This window comes from Eschrichtius robustus, chromosome 9 (genome assembly GCF_028021215.1).
Source record: "Eschrichtius robustus isolate mEscRob2 chromosome 9, mEscRob2.pri, whole genome shotgun sequence".
Taxonomy (NCBI): domain Eukaryota; kingdom Metazoa; phylum Chordata; class Mammalia; order Artiodactyla; family Eschrichtiidae; genus Eschrichtius; species Eschrichtius robustus.
Genome location: NC_090832.1, coordinates 14,283,931 through 14,307,528, shown reverse-complemented (window position 1 = coordinate 14,307,528; position 23,598 = coordinate 14,283,931). Strand labels below are relative to the sequence as shown.

Here is a 23,598-nt window from a genome sequence, read left to right as displayed (position 1 = left end):
TAATCTATTATGTTTTTAATTAAAATTTTTATTAAACTGTTTAAAAGAGAGATTAAATAGAGCAGACACGTTGATTTAAAATTTCTCCAAAACCAGAAAATATATGAATACCTAGTCTGACTAATTTTATAACAGGTAAAACTAGAAACAGCCTACATACCCAAAAATAGGGGGACAGTTAATTGAATTATGGTATAATCAGCAGCTAAATAAAATAAGTGTATATAATAAATAATTATTTGCCAGAGAAGCTGCTAGACCCTAGAGATTCAAGGACACAGACACTTTAAATTATAGGATCAACAATATGAACATCGTATACGTTTAGGGCCAGGAATGATAAGAGAAAAACAACAACAAAAAAGGAAAATAACTTATTTTTAACACATCTGCTACCGTGACTAAAATTTCTCTCTCTATTAAATAATATTAAAGTTAAGTAACATGAGAACCAGAACTGCAAGAATATTTTCATGAATTAACGTGCTTGAATTGGCTAACAGTGACTAAGGATTTATTCTTCACAGTACTGGTAATACTATTCATAAAAATGCTCTTCTTTAAACATAGCAAACTAGTATGCAAACCTCCTATAATTATTCCTCACAAGACTCATGTCTACCAAGTATCAGCTTTCCACAGTCTCAGTTTTGCATGCTTGAAATGACTCAGAAAGGGGTGAAAAGACACATTCATGGCTCCACACTGACTCAGGGCTCTATTCACGAGGCCATCTTGGACACACAATACCAGCTTCTTCTGAGCGGGAAACAATAAACATGTCGATCACGTACGTAGCCCAACGTACTTGTCAACACAACCCAGAGAGTTAATCTGGATCTGAGGGGCACCTTCAGAGTGGCTTGTTACCTCCAAAAGCTGTCGTTTCCCTGATGCCTTCATCTTGATGGTGGACATTCGCTCTGCTAAGACAGTGAGCGTGGACTGCAAGGGCAGCTGCTCCGCAGGGTCGGACTCTGGGGAGTCAGACACCAGCTCCTCCGCGAGGGCTGACTGCAGCTCACTGATCTCCTCTTGAAGCATGAGAATCTCATCCATCAGTGCCTGTGGGGAAGACTGTGGAATCATACTCGTGTATGTATTTTTTTGCACCGAGGAATCGTGGCACCAGCTGAGTCCCATGTGGTTTGATATTAGTGAAGACGCTTCACTTGGAAGTCGTTTAACCAACAAACGCGGGACCTACTGACCTAAGTTTCTAAATGACAGTACCAGACTGAATGTCAGGAAATTTCTGATTTTAAGACCATTTGTATTGGTAACTTAAATGAATTTGAACTGGTTAATTAATCTTTCTGGTTTTCAACGGGCACATCTGTAATCCGACGGGGGTATGCTCAATTATGTTTGAGTCTACAATTCTATGTTGAAAATAAAATTCATCACTTTCTTCCTCAACACGATTCTTCCCACTCTAAACTTCCCTGAGTCTGAAACAGCACTGCGTTTTAATCACAAACTCACATTATACAAGACAGGAAAAATTTGTCACCTGTTTCTATGCTGTTACCCTCTCCTTATTTTTCTCCTCTCCCCAACTCTAAAATTTGAAGTTTCTCAGGGCTAATTTCCAGGCCCCTTTTCTCTCTTCACAAGCTCTCCCAGGCGATGTCCACTGCCAAGGCTTTAAACCCTTCCTAATGTGGAACACTTAGTAGGAGAATAAAACTTGCCACCCCAAAATGTCTCTGGCATGCAGATTATTTTGAGCTGAAAACAATCAAGGTCCAAAAGAATCAGGGAAAAACTCTGACCTTCCCTCTAACTACCTAAAGAATCTAGAAAGGGGACCTATTACAGGAATAGAGCTATCATCGAGATATCTGCAAAGAATAGGGCTGGGTGTGGTGAGGGAAACTCTTAAGAGATCAGAGTACACTCTGTGTCCCACTATCTCTGAATGGCCCAATTAATATTTGTTTACCAAACATTTGCTTTTCCATCTTTATGTGAGTTGCCTTCCACCTCTTTTAAGTCTCAAACCACTACCCCCAACATCCTCCTTTGTCTTTAGCTGAAGATAGTATTTAAGGCGAGAGTTTCAACCATTTTGGCAAGTTATTCAGTTTTCCTGGGTCTCTCCCACGTATACATGTTATTAAACTTTTATTTGATTTTCTCTGGTTAATCTGTCTCATGTCAATTAAATTCTTAGACCAGCCAGAAGAACCTAGAAGAGTAGAGGAAATTTTCTGCCTCCCTGACACTTACAAAGGTATATCTCTAACCCAGATATCTGTCCTAAGTTTCAGGCTTGTATGTTCAACTTACATATTTCATGGGTATCTCCATCTTATCATGTAAAAGCCTGTTTCTTCCTCTGTTGTCCCCATCTCAGTAAAAGGTAACACCCTTCTCATTGCTTAAGCTCGAGACCTAGGAGTCATTCACACCTTCTGTCACCATATCCACCAGCAAATCCAACTGCTTTCACCTCCAAAACGTATCTTCTATGTCTCCTCTGCTCCCACCTAAGTCACGCCAGCTCCTTATCTGAATTGCTCTCACGGTCTACTGGGTGGAGTACCAGTTTACACTCTTGTCTCTCCAAACCCCTCTTCACAGAGTAATTAGAGTGACCTTTTAAAAAGGTAAACCAGATCCTCTCATTTCCCTGCTTTAAAATACTTAGTGGCTTCTTGCCTGTAAAATAAAAGCCAAACTCCTTACTGCACTAGTGCGGTCTCACCCCCGCCTGCCCCTTGTACCACACTCCCTTCTGGCTTACTACATTCCAGCCTTCTTCAGTTACTCCAGGACCCTCAGCACTTTCTGCCTCAGGGCCTTTGCACATGGTGTTCCCTCAAGCTCTGGAATGCTCTTCTTCCTCTCTGTGAGATGTTTCTCTTCATTCTTGGAGCCTTAGGTTAATTGTCACATCTTCAGAGAGGCCTTTCCTGACCACTGACTCTAAAAAAAAATCTCTATTGTTCTCTTTTAACAGCACCCTATTTCCTGTTTAACAGCTATCACAATTATACACTGTTGGTATTTCTCATTTTTTGTATTTTATGAGTTGCTCTTTAGCTGGACTCTTGACAGGAGAAATTCTTTTTTGGGATTTGAATGACATGTTAGAAAAACAGGCCCTACCCCTACAGGAGGGGCAATCATGACTCCAAGTAAAGAATCATTGCTTTTATAGTTGCCAATATTTCACAGTTTCCAATATACCCCTACTTGCATAATTCCCACCTATCCCATAGGACTGTAGACTTCGCTGTAAGCCCAGTGCCTCCTCAGAGTGGGCTCTCGATAGATATAAAAAACAAAGCAACAAAAACCCTCTTCTTTCCCTAATATCAGTTGTCATCCTGTCCAACTGCTGTTTAAGTAAACTATTATATTGAAATTATTATATACATCTAGAAAAGTGCAGACTCTAAGTGTACAGTTCTATGAATTTGCACAAACCGCACATACCTGTGGCTCCTGACACCGAGATCGAGAAACAGAACATTCCCAGGACTCCACAAGCCCCCTGGACCGCATCCCTTCATTTCCAGAGATCACCATGGTGCTGGCTTGCAAATGTCATAGATCACTGCTGCCTGTTTTTGAGCTCTACAGAAATGGAATCATTCCTGATGTACTGTTCTGTGTCTGGCTTCTTTCACTCCCTCCAAGACTGTGACTGTTGCACGTAAAAAGAGCTGACCCTTTTTATCGCTGCATTGTATTCCACTGTCACCTGGTTTGTGGGTCTTGTCCATTTAAGCCTTTCTAGTGGGTTCATAGTGGTATCTCATTGCAGCTTTAATTTGCATTTCCCTGATGGTTAATTAGACTGAGCACTTTTCCCTATGCTTTTTGGCCACCTGGAGATCGTCTTTTGTGACCGCCTGCTAAAAAACTTTAGCCCATTTTCTATTGGAGTCTTTCCTTTTCTTATTGATGCATGGAGTTGTGTACATATTCAGGATAGGAGTGCCTGTGTTTCTTTTAGTTCTGTGTATTGCAAATATCTGCTCCCATTTTGTGACTTTTCTGTCCCTTAATGGGTAAAAGCTTCCTTAATGATGTCTTTTGATAAACAGAAGTTCTTCATTTTATTGTAGTCTAATATATCAGTATTTTGCTTCATTGGAAAAGTTAGGGCCTTTGCTATCCTATTTAAGAGATCTTTGCCTACCCTAATGTCATGAATATACTCTCACATGTTACCTTCTAGAAGAATGCTATTCAAAGTGTGGTCCATTCAATGGCGTCATGAACTGGTTTGTCTCTAGTTCATGACAAGAGAAAGATATTGCAAGTAAACATTAAGAAATTTTATAGCAACTTGACGTTGACACGATATCCAACCAGTATTTTATTTTATTTTACTAAAATGTTGAGTTAGAAATTTAAAAATTAAAAAAAAAGGTTATACACTACAGATACTTTGAGAAGCACTGTTTCAAAACATTTTTTTTTTTTTTTAATCTTCACATTTAGATCTACAATCCACCTAAACTTAATTACCGTGTCCGGTGTAAGTAGGGGTCAGAATTCTTTTTTTTTTTCTTCTTATTGACCCTGTATTATTTAGTGAAAAGATGATTTTTCATTCACTGTTGTGCAGTACAGTTTTTGACATAAGCCAAGTGTCCGTGTAGGTGGGACGGTGCTTCTGGCTTCCCATTCTGTACCACTGACCCATTTGGTGTCTGTGCCAATACCACAGTCTCATAATTGCTATAGCTTTATAAGTCTCACTCTCTGAAAGGACACATATCCTTCAATTTTATTCATCTTCTTCAAGGTTGTCTTGGCTATTCTTGACTCTTTCCATTTTCAATATATGTTTTTTAGTACATTTGCAATATGTTTTAGAATTATCTTATCAATCTCCACCAAAGAACTTGCTGGGATATTTTAATGTAATTGTAATAAATTTACAGACCATTATTGTTTGTTATACATTCAAAATGCTTTTTGTCCAGTAAAGTATTTTCTCCTACTTTATAATCATTTTTGGTACTTGATTGCCAAAAATATAAAATTCATATTATGTGGTCTGTTTTGAGGGCTTCTCCATAACTAGACTGACCTTATTATATCTTTTTTTGCACTGATTCTCTGTACAAGCAAGAAGAGCCCCTCACTGCTTCACACCACGTTCATTCTCATTCTCTCCTCTGTGCCTTTCCTCACACATTTACATTTATAGTGTCTCCCATCCACTCCTGTTACCATTCCAAATTTTCAAAATCCATGTCTCCCAAAAGACCTGTTAGAGTCTCCTCTGATCTTCGCACCACTGTAACCCATAATCACATTGCTAGGTTTTCTATAATGTGTTGGTAATTCATCTACCCCTAAATCATATGTTAAAGAATAGAAGTGTCTATTTCAGCTGTGCACATAGTAGGTGCTCAACACATCTAGCTGAATTCATTCTAATTCATAATAGACAAAACAGTTATCTTAATCATGAAGCAACCGGGGGGGGGGGGGGGGGAAAGCTTCCTCATTCATTTAATCTCAGTGGATTTGACCAACCAGGCATAAAGTGAAGTGAACAACTTCCATTTCAGACTCACAATGTCTAAAACAGCTCTCTGAATGTTCTGCAGTAAGTGATGATGGAATTAGGAATCCTAGAACTGTTAGTTTCCATTCCGTTAGAGTCAAGCCTCGCTATTCATGCTTCAGTTTACTCTCAGGGGAGAGTGGATATTTTTGGAAGGTTGCTATAGTTTTTAACTTCAAGATCCAGCAGCCAAACTTACTGGGGGATGGGGTTTTCTTTTGCAGTGATGTAAATGTTTTGAAACCAGATTGGGAGGGTGATTGTATGACATTGTGAAAGTACTAAAAGCCACTGAACTGTACACTTTAAAATGGTTAATTTCATGGGATGCGAATTTCACTTCCATCTAAAAAAACAAAAAGATCCAGCAGTTAAATATGTCTTTGCCCAATAACTGTCTCAGCTGGTGGCCAGATGCTTCCCTCCAACATCTGACTCAAAACTAAGGAGAGGAGATGAAATGTTGTTCCTCTTTGCGTTTCTGACTTGTGTTTACAAGGAGGGCATGTGTACGACCAGTTTGTGGTTTAGAGAAGTTCCTTGAGCTTTTCTAAAATGACTCACTCTGGGGAGAACATGGAGCTCATGTCTGGTTCAACACCAAAGGTGAAAGTGAATTTCACTGTGACTTTCAGAACTATCTACATCAGAGTTCATCTCAAACTTTGAGCTGTTATTTATATTAAAGAAACAGAACCGAAATAACCTCAGAGCTCTGCCTACTAACCATCACTGAGTTGGTGTGGCAAAGACAAGGCAAGCCCAGGAAGCATTAGCTGCCCGTGATAATGAAGGTCCCAATCAGAGGGCTCACCACCCAGAACAACAGCCACAAGTCGGCTTATGAACTGCATTGATGTCTTAAAATTAAACTTATTGTTCAATTTAAAGAGGGTAACAGGAAAGGCGCAGCCCTCCACGCAAATTCAGCAGATTTAGACAAGTGTTTGGAGGAAAAATGTAGGAATTAGAGTAGCTCTCTAAAGAAACATTAGTACTTCCAAGAGAGTGTTGGGAAAAAATTAGCAATTCAAGTATTTTTTATTAATTTTTAGAAAATACTAAAAGCAGACTGGACTTTCTCACGCACATTCCACTGGAATTTAGAAAGAGTAATTCTATCGTATTGCTTGAAATTTTTAAAGTATCATTGCAGAAGCCAAGAACCAATTTAGATATTGTGATACCGTGAGCCTTCCATGTGGGCAGGGCTGTTCCAGAATTCATAGAATTTAGGTACAGACAGCAAAAGTAGGTCAGATGGAAAATGTTAGATTTGTGATGATACAAGAAATTATACATTATTTATATTTCTTTCCCTCTCATTAGAGCATTAATTGTTAAAAGCTCCAATGATGGGTAATCATTGAATTAGCTACATCCCCTCACTGCTATAATTGTTAGCATTACCACTCTCAATTTAGAATGGGACAGAAGTCATGTGGTTGGGCTTAATTACAAGAAAAGTCACAGGTTCATTTCTAATTCATAATACTTAGCTTTAATGTGCAATTTTGAGTTTTCTCCATTAAATCCCTTGAACAAAATAATACTTTTCCTCTACATTCAGTTTGTGTTTTCATACTAATACCTGAGAGGCAGGGTGATGTTGGTGATTGGGAGCTAATTTGCATTTTAATTAGGAACTCTGGAAGGTCAAGGCAGACCACCAGGATCTCACACAGTTCCTAAATCCTGTGGGACCTGCTGAAGGGTCTTTGGGAGCTGTGGTCTGTCACCTGGGACACAAGAATGATCAGCCTTGAACAAAAGCAGAGGTGATTGGAAAGTGCCCGAAAGTACCCAAAAGTAGAGAGAGTCAAATTCTGTAAACCCTCTCCTGGAATGTTGGCTTCTGATAATCTAAGTCTGTGACACTCAAATTCACTTTAATCCAGCCTTTGGATAATTTATGCCAAATCCTTTTTGGTTGCTTAAAAGAAGCTGTAGTCAAACGTATGGAAGTTCTCCTGCCCCTCTAGGCACAGTGAAGAGCTGGGGAGGGTGGTAGGCAGACAGAGCCCCAGGAAGCACACTGGAGCTATCCGGACACCCCTTCAGGTGACAGCGAGGCGGCTGCTGACAGTCAGAAAACTGGAGTGTCAGTTAGAGGGGACTGCGGTGCTCTGGGGACACCGCCTGGTAGTAGAGACCTAAGCCCCTGACTGTCCTCGTGATTGTCTTAATCCAAGTAAACAAAGGTTAATTTTAACTTTATATTTTCACTGCACCCTCCCCAAACCAGATGGACTATGGGTGACTTTAGGATAGCAGAAAGACCCACAGAAGGTCATTTTACCAAAATAAGGCCTATAAATGGATGCTATACACTCTGATTTCTATCTTAAGAAGTTACAAGAGTGTCAAAAACCTGAAACCACTGTTTCTCAACATGCTGTCTCTAGATGAAATATTCTCATTTTTGTGTTATACTGCAAGGTCCTTTATTGTAAAATAGTACAATTTTATCTTAGACTACACATACGAACAAGCAATGTATTCCAAGGTTATCCTGTGTTCCAAAACTACAGAGATGTTAAGTAGAAGAAAGATAAAGTACAGAGTTTCACTCTTAAAGCGGATAAATTACCCAGTATTTGATAACTACATAATTGCATCATGCTTTTATAGCTCTTAATTTGCATTTTAAAATATCTTTCTTTTCCTCTGCCTTTGATAGGGTTGTCACATGCTCCTGAGTTCTGGCCGCAGCAGCGTTTTCCTGTACCACGGTGACTGAATATTTAGGTGACTGCACGCCTCAGTGCCCAGACCCAGTTACACCTGATTATGCATTAAGAGTACACCCGATAATGTTGCTAAAGCAGTAACCAGATTTAAGCTATGCACTTTCTTAGCGTGCATTTTAAGTTGATGCATTTTTAACACTATCTGTCTGAGTTAGGTTAATGTAATCATCTCTGTTTCTCACCTAAAGCTGAAGCACTGTCCAGTGTCCCTTTTAAAAAATGATTCAAGTCTGGGAAAACCACAAGATTACAAGTTGGAACCCCTTATTCTTCAGCTGCTTCTTTGCCTACTGGAGTCTGAGAGTTATTCTCTTCAGTGATAACGGGGAGGTGCTGGGCACACACTGGCTAAGTTTCTTCAAACAACAATACCCCGAGAAGGTAGACGTGGGGTACACTTTATTCTTACAACAATGGTTCAAAACAAAATAAAAATAATGTGGCAACTATAAGGAAATGCAGTTTGTGTAACAAAAGTAAAAAAGCAACATCAAGGTCTGAATTTCCTTCTTTCCCTCTTAGACCCCTCCCTGAAGCAGTGATGTAAACCACCACCACTTGGGATCTTGTTTACTCTGTAACAAGTGATACAGTAAAACGTGTCAGCCTGCTGTCTTATACCCGTGCTTGGCCGGCCAGTCATAAGTAAGAGTGCACCTATTTGATCATGCAGGAAACTGAAGTCATCGCTATTCTTACCTGGTGTTCGGCCATCTGGCTCTCGGTACTCCTGCCATGCTCCGGACTTTCACCGAGTTTCATCTCGATGGCCTCCATTTTCGTGGAGACGGACTGAAGGGAGTCCTGGTACTTCTGCTGGCGTTCCAACGCTTCGTAGAGTGTGCGCTGCTTTTCGCTGATCTAAAGAAGAAAAGGGATATTACCAAATATTCCCCAGCCCCTTATCTTCTAGATTACGACATTTCTTTCCTCACCGCTTTACCTCTGTGACCCAACAAAGGGTGTTCAACTGTATACGGGATGTGTAAACATTATGCATTTATTTCATAAGACAGTCGCTAAGGTAATCAGTGTTTGGTGGGCTAAACAATTCCACATTTCGAAGACTTACCACATTCTTTAAGGTTTCCCAAGAGCGCTGTAAATCATCCAGTTTAGCAGTAGCAGACGGCTCCAGTCTTGGGTCACAGAGCTCCTGGGGTGGCAGAGTGCTGGGGGAAATCCTGGAGGCGTCCGTCTGCAATGTCTCAGCAGACAAGGCTTGGTAATAAGCGATGTCCTATGGGTGCAAAGCACGGTGTTGGATTCAAGAGGAAAACAAGGTTTAGGTCATGATGCCCTGGGTACTGCTTGTCATGTGGAGGAAAGGTTTAGGATTCACACCCATCCCCGGGGGCTACCAACTAGCAAAGTTAGTAAACTCCTGTGACAAGAAGGTCATATCAAAGCACACTGGAGTTGCTTTAGAATTTTTTAGAATTGGTAAAAAAAAATTTACCAATAGTTCAAGTTGCCAAAACTCATTCCTATTTTATATTTGGTAAAATGGAAATATCGGGTTGGCCAAAAAGTTCGTTCGGGTTTGTCCACAATGTGGAATACGTGTTTAAGTGGTATACATATTTAAAGACTGATTAACCAGCAAAAAAGGAGAATCTAAATGATCTACTTCCTAAAATGTTGCTTAATGTGTTGATCAAAGTTTTGAATAATTTTTTAAAACCCTTGATTTAAATACATTTAAGCCTATAGAAAGTCTTTTTTCAGATATAGCCAGATCTTTAATATTTGTGAGTTCATTATTCACAGTAATTAATTTAAATATGTTAATATTAATAAGGGAAAATGTAATAGGGAGGTTAAAACTACTCTAAGAAACAAATAATAGAGAGGTTTTCTTCTATTCGATTCCTGGAAGTACACAAGAAATAAAGTGAATGCTGAAAAATGAAGCTTTTGAATTTTCTTATTTCTTGGATAATAAGTAATACTACATATTTTATTAGCATTGATAATGGCATTACTATCTCAAGATACATAATTCATGTGTTTTTAATTGTTTTTATGGTTGTTTATCTGTATATTTATAGAAATTGAACTGGGACGTAATGTTTATATTCTGGAAATTGCTATAATAAAGTTCACTACTTTCGCAGTTGCACTGTTTAAGATCAAAAACCTGAGCCTTATTGACAATAATGTCTTGGTAAAAAGTATTGACGAAAGCCCCAGACACCTGGGAAACCAAGGAAACAGCAGGAAGGAGCCTGGTGTCTTGGGGGTCTGTACCAGGGCAGAAGCAGGGTGGTGGAGTACAACAGAATGAGTTCAGACAGGAGTCTGCCACTGGAGGCGTCAGGACACCTGAGAACCCAGGTGAAATTCTCCTCCCAAGTAGCTACAGAATTGGAGCAAGTCACTCACATCTCATGCATGGGTTCCCTCATCTGCATAACACTGGGTGGTTTTGAGAATTAAATACAGTGATGTTTGAGTGGCCATGAGACCTTCTACCCATTTTGTTGCTGTTGTTGAGGCTTCTAGGTAAGTCCCCAGCATTCATTGATGACGTTGAAGCATGGAGACTGGTTCCCTTTCATTCCTAACCCTGTCACTCATCTTGAGTAGATTATCTTGGTATTTTCAAGTCCTTGACAGGCTTATATCCATTCATCCTCACCCCCTTCCACTCCTTGAACATGATAGGCTGTCATCACTGAATGGATTCACCCCAAGTGTATTTCTGACTGTGTTTAAGTTATGTAAACCCTTCTCTTGCCAACTGCTGTGTTTCCTTTGCCCCTTGAACCTCTGCTTCAGCCACTTGGAAAACCCCAACCATGACTCAATGCAACTTTTCTTTCCAGTACGCACACACACGATCAAAGCCCTTGAGGAGATACTCCTGCAAGTTCTCAAATTTTCAAGCCTGTCTATATTCAGACTCACCTCTTATCTCGCTCCTCCTGGTCCTCTTGATTAAAGAGGACCCTCCTACCTACTCCCACAACCTCAGCCACCTTCGCTTTTGCAAGGGTCTTGGTCCATTAATACCTACTCCCTCTTCACTGTCTCTCTCCTCAGCATGTAATTAAAGCCATATTTTTTTCCATCTGAAAACACCTACACACACTCTTTTCTGATTTTTTTCTTGCAGGATATCACATATTGGAAAGTTCTACAGATCAATATGTGATGGCTCATCATACGCAAATACATTCGGAATGATCATTTCTTCCCTCTCCTTTTGGCTTCATAATCCAGTTTCTGAAAATGGTAGTTTACACTTAATATGTTCACTTTCTCACCCTCAGTCCACTTCTAAGTAGCCAGTTGGGCTTCGAGTCTAGCGACTCCACTGAAAATGCTCTGGCCACAGTCAGCGGTGGCTGTTTTCCATGATATAAAATGATTATTTTTTGGATCTTCTCTTGCTTGGTCTCTCACTAGCATTCAATACCACTGACCATCCCTTTTTGGAAACACTTTCCTTTTCATCTCTGTTCTCCTCCCAGCTCTCTAGTCATTCAATCTTTCTCTTTTGTAGTTTGTTTTTTGCCCTCATTCTTAAATATTGCTGTATTTATAAGCCCCAGACTCACATATCCTGTTGTACAAGTTTATCCCACAGTCTCTTCAAACTCAATACTTAAAAATAAAAAACAAAACAAAACAAAACCCACATCTAGGATGAGAAATGGATTTAGGAAAAATGAGGAAGTATTATCCATCTTTCAGTGAATGGAACTTCTAATCACCCTACTTGGGATTTATTCTCTATTTCTTCTTTCCCTTACCGCCCCTGCATATGTAAGGATGAAGTTCTATACCATTGCCAAAACACTGGTTCAAGCTCACGTTACACCAACAACTTCCTAATTCTCAGGTTGCAAACTGGCAGCCTGCAGGTTGCCTCTAGCCTGCATACATTTAGCTTGGTTTATACAGTGTTTTAAATTGTGTAAAATTTCTCTTCATCCAGAGAGGGAGCTTTCATAAGAATCCCGATTCATGGCTTCTCTTGCAAACCAGAAGGTAGGTAAGACAGGACTCTGTGTCCAGGCAGCTACAGTAATTCTAACGGAGGAGAGGCTGCCTCGTCCATGCGGGGAGGTGCTGTCCAGGTGCCCTCAGTCCCTGCGCTGTTTCTCTCATTTACATCACCAGTCTGGACCAGGCATCAGAGTGTGCAACTTCTGTCCCTCACTAGCTTCCTGGGCTCTGGATTTGTCTATCTCCGTTCTCCTGTCCACATTGATCCAGAATGACCTGTTCTAAAAGTCACTTCTGGGCAGAGCTTCTAGTTAAATTCCTTCAGTGGTTAAGGATTAGCTTCTGGACAAAGTTCAAATTCCTCTGTGTGGCATTCAAGGTCCATCAGGGTGTGTTTCCTGTAACCTTCTCAGTTTCATTTCTCCTCCCACCTCCTCCTCCAAATCTATGTTTCTCCGATCATACTGATATTATTTACAGTTGCCTTGATGGGCCATTTTCCTTCCTGCTGCCTGAAAAACTTCCTACATGTGCTTCCTTCTGCCTGAAAAACTTCACATCACTCTAGTGCACTCCAACTGTACCTACCTTCCCCTGCTTTAAAACAAAAGGGGGACATCCTTGACCCACTGAACTCCAGCCTTGTTTAGGTACTTACTCTGTGTCCTTCCTCAACACTGTGCTTCCCACTGTCATAGCACTTGTCCCACTCCACGGTCATCATTTGCCTGCTCTCACACAGACTATGAGTTCCTTAAAATCTGTGGAAGTGTCTTTGATCCTGAGTGTATCATGGAGTATTTGGCAAATAACAGGCAAGTATATACATTCATAAAAAATGGTATATGTGAAAGCACTTTTGTAAACTCTATTGTTTTGTATACATGGAAGGTAGTACCATTACTGTTTACAAGGAAAAGCAAAACGTCCTTTAATGTAAAAAATTTAAATTAAATACTCTATAATAAATAAAGGTTCCCCAAAAGAATAAAATAAATTTGTCAGAAAAAAAATCTGTTTTCTGGCTTGTGTGTGTGTGTCTCAGGTCTATTAGACAGGAAAGACAACCCTTGGTTTCCTAAAATAATTTGAAAATATATCACCTTTTGTAGATTAATAATTTGCATCTATTTGAGGAATACATAGAGTCAATAAAATAAATCAATCAGTCCTATAAGTAACTACTAAATAAGGGCAATATTTGGCATAGTGAAGAATCACCCTTAGAAATATGTCTCTTGTTGGTTATGTGTCTATGTTATGGGGGTTATTATCCAGCAGATTCCTAAGGAATTAAATTTGGAAAACCACTGCTACAATTTGATTAGCATTTTCCAGTCTAAAATGTACTTTCAAAATTAACTTTCACCATGTTGTGAATTAAGTAGCATTGCTTCCCATTACAAATGAGGGACTTTCCGGGTACATTCAGCTTAGAGGAAGAGCTGGGACCCATTCTGAGCTTTTTAACCTGGAACCGGGGGTTGTACCCATTACACTACCGCTCTCATCAAACTTCTACTGCCCTCAGCTCTTTTGAGGAGGAGCCCAAGTCTTGGCTTGCTTTTAATAAGATCAAGAAGCCTGCAGCAAGTTCTGCGGCTGCCTCGTTATTTCTACCCTCAAGTAAACTAAACTGTTATCACATTTCAGCTAATAACTACTGTCAGAGAGAGAACACACTGACTGCAGGGGGATCAGTCACTTATATAATGGAGATCTACTTACAGAAGCAGCAAGCACAGAGCCTTTTTTTAACAGCTGCGACTTTATGAAGCCGTTATATTTGGCTGCTCCTTGAAACAGCTGTGCACATTCTGTACAGTGTTTTGAGCCTGCAAACTGGAACTTATGGGAATTCTAAATGTTCTCAGTTTCAAGAGAAAATTTTGTAGATCCAGGCATCACTGGCCATGTTGCAGTATTTGTTCATTTTCCTCTGTCTTACATCACTGGACAAGCGTAACATGTGGCTGGAATGATGGGGTCAACTTGTCTAACACCAAGCATTATATTTTTGCTTTCCAACAGCTTCCTGCGAGTATAGCTGCCTGACATGAACTAAATGAAGATTTTTTTCCCCCTAATTTGCAGTTCCATATGTAAGTATGTTAGGTTAATAATGTGATTTAAATTAATGTTGATATGGGCAGAGTGTCAAAACGGGATTAAGACAAAGCACAATTTTGCTCATAATTTTGGGATTTGATTGAGCTGGACAGTTACAGTAATCATAATAAAAACGTTTGCATATTTTACCATTTACAGAATACTTTCACATGTACATGGAAAGACACTTCATAAGATGCAGCACTGAGACTTATAATTTTAGGAAGGGGATACTCTTCCCAAGTGTTAGTCCAAAGGTCCGTGTTCATTGTTCAATTTGAAAATGTTAAGAACATTAAGCACATTATATAGGATACATTTTTCTTACACAATAAAAAGCTGACTCTAGCCATATTTCTATGATTCTAACGACATCTGTGACCACAGGGAAGAACACATCATCAAAGAATGAGTAATTCATATTTTAAAATCAGAATTTGGAGAACTGTTTTCCAAATCCTCCAGAACACTGTGAACTTCTTTTTTTTTTTTTAATTTCCTCTCATCACTTTTGTTATTCTTCATCTTATGGCCACTTTTTCTCTAGATTACAAGGTGCTTGAGGGCAAGGGCCACTGCTGTCTCCGCCTTTGTTACACCTCTGGGACCCAGCACAAGGTTTTATGCCCAGCAGGTGCTCACAGTGTATCTGATGAATGCATGAATTGCTATGTTCCCTAAAGCTACATAGATTTTTACCAAGAGAATTGTCTTTTTTTTTCGGCCGTGCCACGCAGCTTGCAGGATCTTAGTTGCCTGACCACGGAATTCCCTCCAAGAGAACTGTCTTATCTAAAGGTTTCATCGTTTCATTTTCCCTTTTGGGGGGGAGGTAGGTTCTTTTTATCACAGAAATCCTATTTTGAATGCTTTTGCTTTAAAATAAAAATAATATGATTGATTTGTAATATAGCTTATAGAACACTTGCAATGTTCAATGCTTCTCCCTTGATAATAAATTTTAACTTCTTTGAACACTAGTAATTTCATGATACGGTAATTAAAATATTTTTTTAGTTTTTTGGCTAAAGGAAAAAAAAGGAAAGTATTATTTTAACGCACATTAAAACAATTTTGGTTATTATTTTAACACACATCATTATAACACACATTAAAACAATTTTGGTTATTGTAAAAGCATCTTTTTGATCTCTATCCAATATTTTTCATGAAAACTTTTGACAAATTTAATTTAGTATAATCTATATTTAATATAGTGTACACAAAAAAGACACCTCATAACAGCAAGCTATGGTCCCCATTTTATAAAAAATAAAATTTAAGATTATTGAAAGATAAGTAAGAAAACTCAAAATGCAAATCTACTTAGGCACTCCAAAATATACACTGACAGCCTTTAAATTTGTTGGCAATTAGCAAATAAAGAAAGTCTGATACGGTGAACATAAATTTTCCATCTTCAAAATCTGAGCTGGTTAAGTGTCAAAACTACGTTCAGTGAAAATGTTAAAACAGCAATAGAATCATGTTATTTTACAACAGTGACACAAACATTTCATTTTCTGTTAGGATGCAGTACTCCATTACAGACAGCTGTTAGAAACCAAAGCCATAATGCCTTAAAACAGGCCCTTCTCCAGCTATCATTTCTGTGACCTAATTTTTGCTCATCTCATTTCAGTAGCCTGGGAGAGGAGATGGTGGGTTAAGCCGGTATCGGTCTCACATGACAATCACAGTATGTGCAACTATCACACCTAACGGTGTGTTTCTCAAAGTCTACGATTCATCCCCATAATCTCATAAGAACAGAGAATGGAGTCCTGCATCCGTTCAGAGATCTTAGCTGGAGGAATGCCAAGGGGGCGGTACCTGGTTAATGGAAGCATCTGTATTAGCCGCAGGTGAAGGGGAGCGACAGGCAGGTGGAGAGGAAATCTCACTGTTGGTTCCCTCCTCCCCAGACTCCTCAGTGACCGGTGACAGCAAAGTGTGACAGCGACCTGCAGTCATCTGTCACATAAAATGTTGCCCAAAGGACATGAAAATTGGTTAGCTATGTTAACAAAAGACCTGGTCGGGCACAGGCCAAAATAGAGATAACTATACAACAAAAGTTAGAATTACTGAGACCCAAATTTACATACAAATTCTGTGTTACTATTTGAAAATTTTGTCCTCACGTGAATATGCTCCTAGGGACCATTTGTAAGACAAACAGGGGTAAGGGATGCACGTCACATTATAGAGTGTTCTTGTTGATGAAATATCTCTTTAATTTATTTTCCTTTTCTTGATTGATTGTATCTTTAGAAATTAAAATCATGAATCATACAAATGAGAGAAGGGTCTATGAAATAAAGCTTGGTCTTGTGGATATTTCAAATTCCAAATATTCTAGCAAGATAAATGCACCCGGAGTAATATATTGCCAAAAGAGTCCAGGTATGGTTATACACTACCCAAAGCACAGCACATTATGTGTGGACAATATACAGCACTGAAAAACACTGCGTTATCAAACTAATTAACGCAGTTTAGATGCAAAGTTATGAGGAAATAATGTTGCAGAGAGAAATTAATGGAACTTATTTTAATCCAAAGGTAAACTTTGGATTTTCTATTTTCTTATTTGTCTAATAGTAGCTTTCCTTCTATAATTTATTAAACATTTACACAACAGAATACACAAACACACCTAGTCAGCCAGTGCTTCAGCTGGAAAAACACACAAAACATATATGTAGCATGATTCTCCCATCCCCCAGAAAACTAGAAAACTGTGCAAAGGAATTGTTTTGAAGCTCAGAGCTTCTGAGTATTATTGCTAAATTATTAACAAATGCAGGGCCAACCTTCAGCACGTTAATTCAGGAGTCTCAAACAAATAGCTTCATTTCAACTGTCACTGTTTACAGTGTCAAAGATTGGCCTTGGCCCAAAGGTAGTCAGAGAGTTAAGGGGACTGTTCCTCAGTTCTAATCTGCAAGACCTAGCACTGATCCCTAAACCAAGCCACCGGAGAAGAGCCCAGAGCCACTAGGCAGGAGACAGAAGAGAGCGAGCTGGCACCCAGCTAACTGGCCTTGACCCTTACTTACCATGACCACAGAGGGGTGGGCCGAGGTCTCGGGGAGGAGCTCCCCGTCCAGGTCCTCCATCCCCTCCGCCAGCCCCTCCACCTCGGTCACCGTCAGCAGCATGGTGGCGTGCTTGGCTTTCATGGTCAGCATCTTGCACTTGGAGTTCAAAGAAGCGATCTGCTCCTGGTAGCCCTTGATTTTCTGAGCCAGCTCCTGAGGAAACATTTCCGCCCCCCCGCGCCCCGGGTGTCACAGCAGCAGCAGAAGGAAACAGAACTAGTAGCGTTCATCTTCCTCCGGGGCTGGCCAATGAAATCTCAGGGCTGCGCCAGACGGCGCGGCGGGGAGGCAGGATGTGGACGGTGCGAGCGCGGAGCCTGCCTGCCGCGCTCCCCGAGCCAGACCACAGCGCGGCGGGGCCGGAAGGGGTGCTGCGGGGCGCGGCGGCAGAAACGACGGCAGGCGGCCGGGGATTCTGATCCCGAGAGACGCTCCGGGCCGGATCGGAATTTATGGGAAGTTAAGCCCTGGCAACTTTCTTTAAAATGCCTAAGGAATCTGAAATTGCCAGATGGTTCATGCCAGGCAAATTAGGTCATGTGATGACTAACACTGCCAAAAACGCAATGCTCAGCTCTTACCCTCCGGAATATGTCAAACAGAGCAGTCATTTGTGACAGACGCATCACAAAGTAAACTGCTCCTGAATTCCCGTGACCCCGGGGAGTTGCTTTTTTGCAGATAAGGTGAATACCACTTAGGAAACCCTTATTTTTTTATGCAGATTACACCCCAAATAAAAATTTGTACATTCGTGAAATTTTCCCTCATGTACTCCATCATGCCTCAAATGTTTCTGATGCCTCAAACGAGAGCTTTGAACTTGAAGTGTGGTTCAATTTTAATGGCTTTTAAATTTATTTGTTATTGAAAAAAATTGTTTTGAGAGATAGAAGTTTTAAAACTTTTACAAAGAGCTAATTGAAAATATATTCTGAACAGCACATAGCTCTTAAAAAATCTAATATATTAAAATATTAAAATCCTAAAATAATAACCTAAAATGGGAACTCTAAAATGTTAAATTTATACTTTCTTGCTTAAAAGATGCATACATAAGTTAAAAAATGAAGATTTAAACATTCATTCTTTTTTATTACATTCATGTAAAACATTAACCCTAAAAGTACAAAACCACTATTTTTTTCTATTCCTTTTATTTGGCTCCTTCACCTGAAAAGCTGGCATTTAGCGTTTGTACAGAACACATTTTGTGAGTCTTTAAAATGATAGTGTGTGTATACACACTCAAACTAGAGCTTTGAACCTGAAGTTCAGAAACAAACAAAATGACAACAGCAAAGTGATACATGTATGTATATGTACATGTGTATGTGTATATGTACACACATTACCATTTTGCTACTGTTGTCATTTTGTTTCTCCCCTCCCAACCAAAACTGACTGCGTGGGTGGAAGGGAAAACAGTCCAGCAGAACTCAGCCAGCATCCTGTCTTCTTTCTAGTACAGAAGTACAGGAATTTTTTTAAGCAAGGATTTAAAAAGTAGAAATCATCACTTCTTTACCTTTCAGGGTTACAGAAACTTACTTAGTTAAACCTAATAGGATTTTTATAATAGTGATTAAATAGCTATTTACCACAGCTGGTCTAGTGCCTAACACATGAGTACTCTATAATAATTGGTAAACGTGTACACATGGAAGTCATCTACCAGCCCACCGGACTCCCTGAATTCTCTGTTTTCATAGGACAAATCACTAAGCCTCCTTGCCATGGCTTGCCCCATCTGTCAGACTTGAAGACCCTGTGTGAAGGGGAGTTAGTCTTAGTCCTCCCACGCTTCGTGCCCATGTGGACGGTCACGGCCCCACTGCACTACCCTGCCCAGCACGCTGACAGCAAACGCCCATTTCCTAAATCGACATTCTCAAGTTATTGTATATAAAACTCATCTAGAGGACTTCCCTGGCAGTCCGGTGGTTAAGACTTCGTGCTTCCAATACAGGGGACGCAGGTTCAATCCCTGGTCGGGGAACTAAGATCCCACATGCTGCTCGGCACAGCCAAAAATATTTAAAAATAAATAAAACACTAGTAGCAATATATTAAAAAAAAAAAAAAACTCATCTGAGTTGTTTGTTAGAAATGCAATACTGGTCTAGGCTTCAAAAGTTTTTGATTTACTAGGCTTATGAGAATCTGCATTTTATGGTTAGTCAATGTGATTCCCTTGGAGAAACATCTCTCAAGAACTTTCTTCTGTAAGAATAAACCTGCCTATATCCCATGAACTTTGCGGCTTAGTGGTCAAATTCGCTAAATCAAAATGGAGCTAAATCAAAAGGGGGTTAATGTGTTCCCCAGTCTCAGGAAGCATATGTATTCTTAGTTTTTACTGAGTATTTCTGAAAATGATTACAGAGGATGAGTGTACAGGTGGGAATTTCAGGTACAGGAGCAGGCCCTCTGTGTCAGGTGGAAAGCAAAGAGCTCTGAGTATTCTCTCCTATCATTTAAAAGCGACAGGATAAGTTTTTTCAAATTAAATGCAACATTTGAAAAATTACAAGAAAAAAATGTGAATTCCTTAGAAATGAACAAATGATCCATTATCTTTATGAGTTTAAGTTATCCATATGGAAACTAGCCTCACCTCAAGATTAAATTCCATTAAAAGCAGACAGAAAATACAGGAAAAAACATTCTTCCCAAATTCTATGTTATGAATCAGGCTTTCCCCATGCAGCACTTTCCTTCCTGTGTTTGTTTTACACATACAATGAGCCTCACACAGGACTACGTCATTTTAAATATGAAAATGGAATCTAAATCACATGACAAAACTAACACGTCTACACTAATGTTTAGAACTGGGAGGAGAAAATGTGACAAAATGAACAGATCACTGAATAGCAGCCAGAGGACAGTCTACGGCTGACTCTGCTGAGAGCCGGCTCTGTAATGATCTTGGGCAAGTCATTTATTCTCCTGGACCATCATTCTTTTCTTTTATGTGCGATCTTACTTCCCTGACCAGGGATCGAACCCATGCCCCCTGCAGTGGAAGCTCAGAGTCTTAACCACTGAACCACCAGGGAAGTCCCCAAAGGTACTAGATTAGAATCTGGTTTCTATCAGTTACTAGATCTGGAAGATCAGGAGGTCATTCTAAAAAATCAGGTTTTTTTTTCTTATGGGTAAAATGGAGATGATACACACAAAAAAATTCTTACCTCGTAGGGTTGTTGTAAAAGATAATCTAAAAACTTTGTGAATTGTTTTAAAAAACATAAAACAAACAAAAAAACCCACAGCAGCAATGATAATTATTGTTATTCCAGATAGATTTTTTAAAACATATTTTCTGTGCTGTGACTGAAAAGCTGTTAAAACAAAATTCTGGGTCTTACAAAATGGGATTAAAAGTAGTTTCAAAATAAATTTGTATTATACAGTCTAATGTATGACATATAAACAGTGTTTCAAATAGTTGCAAAACATCTTTTCATTTAACCAGTGGCAGAAGAGAAATGAATAGTTAACACAGATGATTATCTATGGTGTAGAAGTAAATGTAGGTGGGGTATTCATTTACATTACTTGTAAATCATATACAACTGTTAAGTGTTGGATGCCCTCACTGGCTGTGACAAGAAACTAGAGAACTGCATTTGGAAAGGGGGGAAGTGAGACTTTCCAACCTTACACCTGAAACTAACACAACATTGTTAATCAACTATGATCCAATATAAAATAAAAATTAAAAAAAAAAAGCGACAGTTGAATCTTTTGAGAATCTTACTATGATATTTGGTTTGGAAAAATTGTTGTTCTTACGACAATGAAGTTAAAATAGAGCAGATGGAAGGAAAAACTGAATGTCTAACCTTGGCACAGAGAAATAAGACACACCCCACCCCAGCCCACAGTCACTTTCCAAAATTCATGATGCTGGGAGCCAGCCCCCAAGGAAAGAGTAAATATGATCTATACAGGGTTTGACAGGTCAGGAAAGGAAATTCACTGCTAAGTGTCAAGGAGCTGGAACACTCAAGCTCCTTGTATGATCTCTGAGACCAGGTCTGCACAAGGGGTGTCCAAGTCCTAAGGTCATAATGATTCCAAAGGTACAAAGAAGGAGGTGCATTTGAAAATGGGAAATATGCTAACAGGCATAATCTGGAAACCCACAAAACAAACAACACGAGTCATTCTCTGATTCCGGTAAAAGGAGGTGAAGTGACCTCTACGTGAAAGAGCAAATGATTTTCTTTTTAACAAGAAATACCCCTTCTTTTAAAAGAGGACCATCAAAGCAGCAAGGCTTTGAGCACTGCTGTTCCTTGCAGTCTGTAAAGACAGGGAGTACAGTGTGTTTTGGTGTATGAACTGTGAGAATTCTGCAGGAGGCAGTCGGTGGGTCGTGCTGGAGATATGTCATGAATGTCGGGTCAAGAGGTTTTGGAATCAAGGGGAAGACTCATGCTACTGGGTCTTGGAAAGTATCAGCAAAAATAGCCCTCAAAATGTAAAGAGAGTCAAAGAGGCTCTCCAAGAACCCAACACATTATGCCCTGGACAGGGAAGACCTTTCTCTTTCATCTGCTGGAAACCAATCACATATTCTCACCAAGCCAGTGTCCTGCCCTTGAACTTAGCTTGTCATACCTCGTGCCGGGAAATCTGGGCTTGCAGCTCCTGGATGTTGCTGGTGGCCACAGGTTTATCCTCAATCTCTCTGTGAGCTCCTTCTATGAGCTCCTGGAGGTGCTGCATTTCTTGCTCGTATTGTTCATATTGCACCACAGCCTCCTTTGAAAGAAAAAAAAAAAAAGACAATTATCTGTCTATGTCAATAACTGTGTAAGTGCTTCTGTGCTGCTATCTGCCAAACTCTGGTGCTAACTCCTATTTACCCATGTGTCAAGGGAACAAAAGAAATGATGGGGAAAATTCCTAGATGATTCAAATCCTCAGCTCTACTCAGATATTTCAGAGCCTTCTCTCTAAAACATTTTGGCAAGATTACTGATGGACTGAAAATAGTTAAGTGGCTAGATCCTCTTTCTTCTCCTTATTGCCCTAAAGACGGCAATGTCATGGTCTAGAACATGGTAGAAAGCAGTATGAAAAGCATGGTTACTTCATTGTTCCATGAAAGAAATACTAAATATATATGTAAGGCACTCAGCTAAGTGCTGGAATAGGGGATATAAAAATGAATGAAGCATGACTTCTACCCTCAGGAATTTACTGTCTAACAAATTACAAGACAATGCAAGTAGAGTTGACCAAATAGACCATTAGTGGTTTAATGAGAGGACATGTATACAATTTTTAGATAAAGTAGGTGAAATATTAGTTGAAAGTAGATAAGAGATAAATAGAGTCATTTCTTCCTAGTAAATAATTGTTCTCTTATTAGGGGAAGAGACTAAGAGTTATAGTTGGATGTACTTCTCAGGCAATAAAATGCATCAATAAGCTGAAATATAAAAAAAAAAAAAAATTCTGTAATATACCCTAACAGTAAAGTCTTATTACAAAGTTCTAGATGATTTTCAGATGAACAATGAGATAAAAATCTATGATTGAATATAAAAATTAACCTTCATAAGTTGTTCTTTATAAAAAAAATAATTGCTAAAAGATAGTTTTCACCAAAGGATATTTTTAATAGAGCTTTCCCCAGGCTTTTGTGGACGATCCAAATGATAGCATCTCATGTCCTTATTTTATATAACCACAACAAGCTGTCAGAGTTAACACTCTGGATGTGTTTTGATGGCTGAGCCCACGTAAATGCTAAGAAAAGCAGCCCATGACTCATCTGCTGCTGCTTTGCGGGTGGCATGGGGACCGCCTGCAGACGCCGGCTGGCCCCGCTGCACGTGCCTGCATGATGTTGCACTGCTGGATGGCCGTGTGCTGGAGCCGGCTGGCCCCCTCCTGCAGGCGCAGAGCTGCGTGGCACAGCGGCAAGCTGGTGACAACGTCCTCGGGGATCCGGAGCGCGCTCTGGCTCATCTGCACCGCGTGGACTTTTGGCTTGAGTGACTCCATCTCAGACAGCAAATGCTGAAAGTGCGCGTTCATATTTCATATTTTAAATTTTTAAATTTTATATCTTATACAAATTTGATATAAATTTATTTATTTACATAAAATATATGTATATATA

The 23,598-nt window shown here is 39.6% G+C and overlaps 1 protein-coding gene across 2 annotated transcripts in view; it reads right to left on the bottom strand.

Annotated features, from left to right (window-relative positions):
• SYNE1 (spectrin repeat containing nuclear envelope protein 1) overlaps positions 1–23,598 on the bottom strand; it is a 361,050-nt gene that overhangs the window by 151,888 nt on the left and 185,564 nt on the right. The window contains exons 86-92 of one of the 2 annotated variants that reach the window (XM_068550708.1): positions 23,313–23,495; positions 22,086–22,229; positions 17,412–17,606; positions 16,183–16,323; positions 9,359–9,526; positions 8,986–9,147; positions 871–1,065 (exon numbers count right to left, since the gene is read on the bottom strand). In XM_068550708.1, coding sequence (XP_068406809.1) covers positions 871–1,065; positions 8,986–9,147; positions 9,359–9,526; positions 16,183–16,323; positions 17,412–17,606; positions 22,086–22,229; positions 23,313–23,495 — 1,188 coding nt within the window. Of the gene's footprint in view, positions 1–870; positions 1,078–8,985; positions 9,148–9,358; positions 9,527–16,182; positions 16,324–17,411; positions 17,607–22,085; positions 22,230–23,312; positions 23,496–23,598 lie in introns of both variants that reach the window. The other variant, XM_068550709.1, reaches the window with a different exon arrangement.